This window comes from Morus notabilis, unplaced genomic scaffold, assembly GCF_000414095.1.
Source record: "Morus notabilis unplaced genomic scaffold, ASM41409v2 Scaffold11647, whole genome shotgun sequence".
NCBI lineage: Eukaryota > Viridiplantae > Streptophyta > Magnoliopsida > Rosales > Moraceae > Morus > Morus notabilis.
The window spans coordinates 955-3,896 of NW_010366149.1; the positions used below are offsets into that span (position 1 = coordinate 955).

The 2,942-nt window shown below is 35.0% G+C and overlaps 1 protein-coding gene across 1 annotated transcript; it reads left to right on the forward strand.

Moving 5' to 3' along the window:
- Positions 1-511: 511 nt before the first annotated feature.
- LOC21384093 lies at positions 512-2,644 on the forward strand (the record flags this gene model as incomplete). Its single annotated transcript, XM_010109455.2, has 3 exons — positions 512-897; positions 1,076-1,161; positions 2,525-2,644. Coding segments are annotated over exons 1-3 (513 nt in total), but the record flags the coding sequence as incomplete, so codon positions are not given.
- Positions 2,645-2,942: the final 298 nt, after the last annotated feature.

Genomic DNA, 2,942 nt, shown 5'->3' on the forward strand with positions numbered 1-2,942 from the left:
TAGTTTAAAGACTTTTACAAGACAATTAACTATTTCTATTTATGAGATTTTTTTTTTTGAGTTTAAAGATTATTTCATGACATAAATGGATTACGAGGACCAATAATAAAAGGAGAAAAAAATTCACGAATTATTAATGAATTTAACTAAAAAAATATTAAAATTTTTGAAATTGAAAGTCCGTTTAGTTCAGTAATTTTAGTTTTTAATTTGAATTGAGATGTAATTTTATATGAGAGTTTTTTACTGTAATAAAAAAATTAGATATGACTGTTTCTGAGAGCTTTTTATTATAATAAAAATTGAATTTTAAACTAAAATCATAAGGACGTTTGGAATAGGGATTCGTATCATAATTTTAATCAAAATTCGTAACTTATTATTATATTTTCTCTCATAAAAAATACACATAAAATAAAAATTATTTTAAATTATAGTTATGAATCCATCAATTAAATATCACCAAAATGAACGTGACATGAAAATTTTTTTTTGTTTGGTTGTTAAGAGACAGATATGCTCCGTTATTTCGTGGAGCACTGACAAAGTCGAATTTTCCCCTATCCACAAAACCCAGAAAACTCCCAACCATGGCAATGGCTCACTGCCACCAATCTCCCACTTTTTCCCTCTTCCCAAACCCTAATTACGCTCACAATAAGAAATTCTCTTCGTTTTCCGTTCGATGTTCGTCGAATTCCCCTCCCAATGCCGAGGACAACTCGCCGAGGAAGAAGAAGAGGCTGTCGCAGCAGTCGTTGTGGGAGGCCAAAGATTCCGAGGGCAGAGACTACCTCTACAGGTTGGGCAAGGAGGCCGACAACATGAACATCGCCGTCGGAGCTAGGTCCGGCGTCATCGATGACCTTTTCGCCGGAAACTTTCTCGGCCGAGACTGTACGACGGTTTGAATTCTTTTGTCTTTGTTTAATCGATTTGGTTCGCGTTCGAAAACCGTAGGAATTCGATTAGCATGCAATCAAGAGGAGGATGTTGCAGAGATTTAAATGGCTGTTGAACTTCTAGATTGTGGTTTTTCTTGCGTAATTGTTGATTCCAATCGTTCTTTTGACAGCGGATATTGTGTTTGATTATCGTCAAAAGGTGACGAGGTCGTTCGAGTATCTTCAAGGCGATTACTACATCGCTCCTCTCTTCATGGTATATTCATTTCCACTACTGCATTTTGTAAAATTTGATATTGCTAATGGTTGTCATTGTCATGTTTGAAACTATATTGTTATGCGTTTGGTCAGATTTTGATTCTGGTATTGAGAGCTTCTTTGTCCTGTTTGTTTTAGTTTGAACAAGATCTGTTTAGTTATGTTATGGTCGAGCCATTTCTTTACTTCCCTAATTACAAGCTGCATTTTTCAAAATCGAAGCTAAAAAGTGGATGAACTAGAATTAGGTTGTTTCGTTAGATTGCCTTGCATTTTGACTTTGTGATAAAATCAGCTAAGAACGGAAAAAACTAAGGAAGCCTCTTGTTCGAGTTTGAGACTCGTGCATCTTTGTCCTCCATTTGGGGCAATGATAACAATTTATTTTTTTCTTTGTTTCACTGACTAATCGTCTTATGCTATTATTGTAGTTTAAAAGTTTTATATTTTGCCTCAAACATGATTTCTGTTACTGAATCTAATTTTACTATTTTATCACTTGTTTCTTTTTGACAGGATAAAGTTGGTAAGTTCTGTAAAATTTGAAAAGTGGTAAAGGTACTGACAGAGAATTCACGTTGGAGCTGTCAGAAGACTTGGTAGAAATGCTTATTTTTTGTTTTTTTTAATCTTAAAATAATTCTTAGGATGAGGTTTATAATAATTTTTTTCTTGTATCTTTTGTCATTGATTAGTATCGTTATTATCCTATTTTCATTTTCGTTATACCATTTTGTCTTTTGGAATATATTCTACAAAGTTCACTTGAGATGTTGTTCTCATTTTTCTCTTTGGACCTTGGTTCGAAAGTTAGGTGATGGGGAGAGGGGATACTATCAGATTTAGGGAAGGTCATTGGTGTGATGAGCAGCCCTTTTTGAGCCAATTTCCAGCTTTATTAGAATTCCTTCCTTCCATAACCAACCCATTAGCAATTTTGTCTTGGACACTTTACAGGGGGAGAGCGAGAGTGAGGCCCTCTCCTGGGACTTTAAGTTCTCCAGAAACTTAATTGAAAGGAGATAGTGGAGGCTTCGGAGCTTGTTTCTGGTTTGTACAGAATCCTCCTTTCGGATGGGATTTTGGACAGATGAGGGTGGGGCTTAGATCATTCAGGGCTTTTTTTCAGTCAAATCATTCTTTTCATTTTTGACTAATGATCCTTATGCCATTCCCTTTGATCTTTTCAATCTTGTTTGGAAATCCTTATTCTTTTTGAAGTTAACGGAATACTCATGATTTAATGTTACGATGAAAATTGTTTGTCTCAAACTCTCAATTTCCCCAGATTGGTGTAACTTATGCAAGAATAGTGGTTAATCAGTTGATCACTTGTTTTTGCATTTCTCTTTCCCCTATAGCATCCGGTACCTATTGTTGAGAGATCTCAGACTTTCTTGGGTTACCTCCAGGAGTTGCAAGGAGTTATGTGTCTTCTTCTCGGTCTGGACCTAACAAAAGGAGGGAACATTTTGGGGAAGGTTGCAATTTTAGCTATTTTTTGGGGGAACTGAGAGAAACCGTAGAATTTTTTAGGGCCACGAGGAAGGTTGTTCCGTCATTTGGGATGGGGTCCAATTTTCAGTTGCAGTTTGGGTCCATGGGGATAAGGAATTTAGAACTTTTCTTTTGGACTTTATTAGGAGTTGGGATCCATTTTTGTAGCTTAGTCGCTCTTTTTTTTTAATTTATTTTTTTTATTATTTTTAATTTTCTTGAAGATATCTCTTTGGCTGTAAATAAGTTTTATCAATTTTTCTTGTTTCAAAAAAAAAAAAA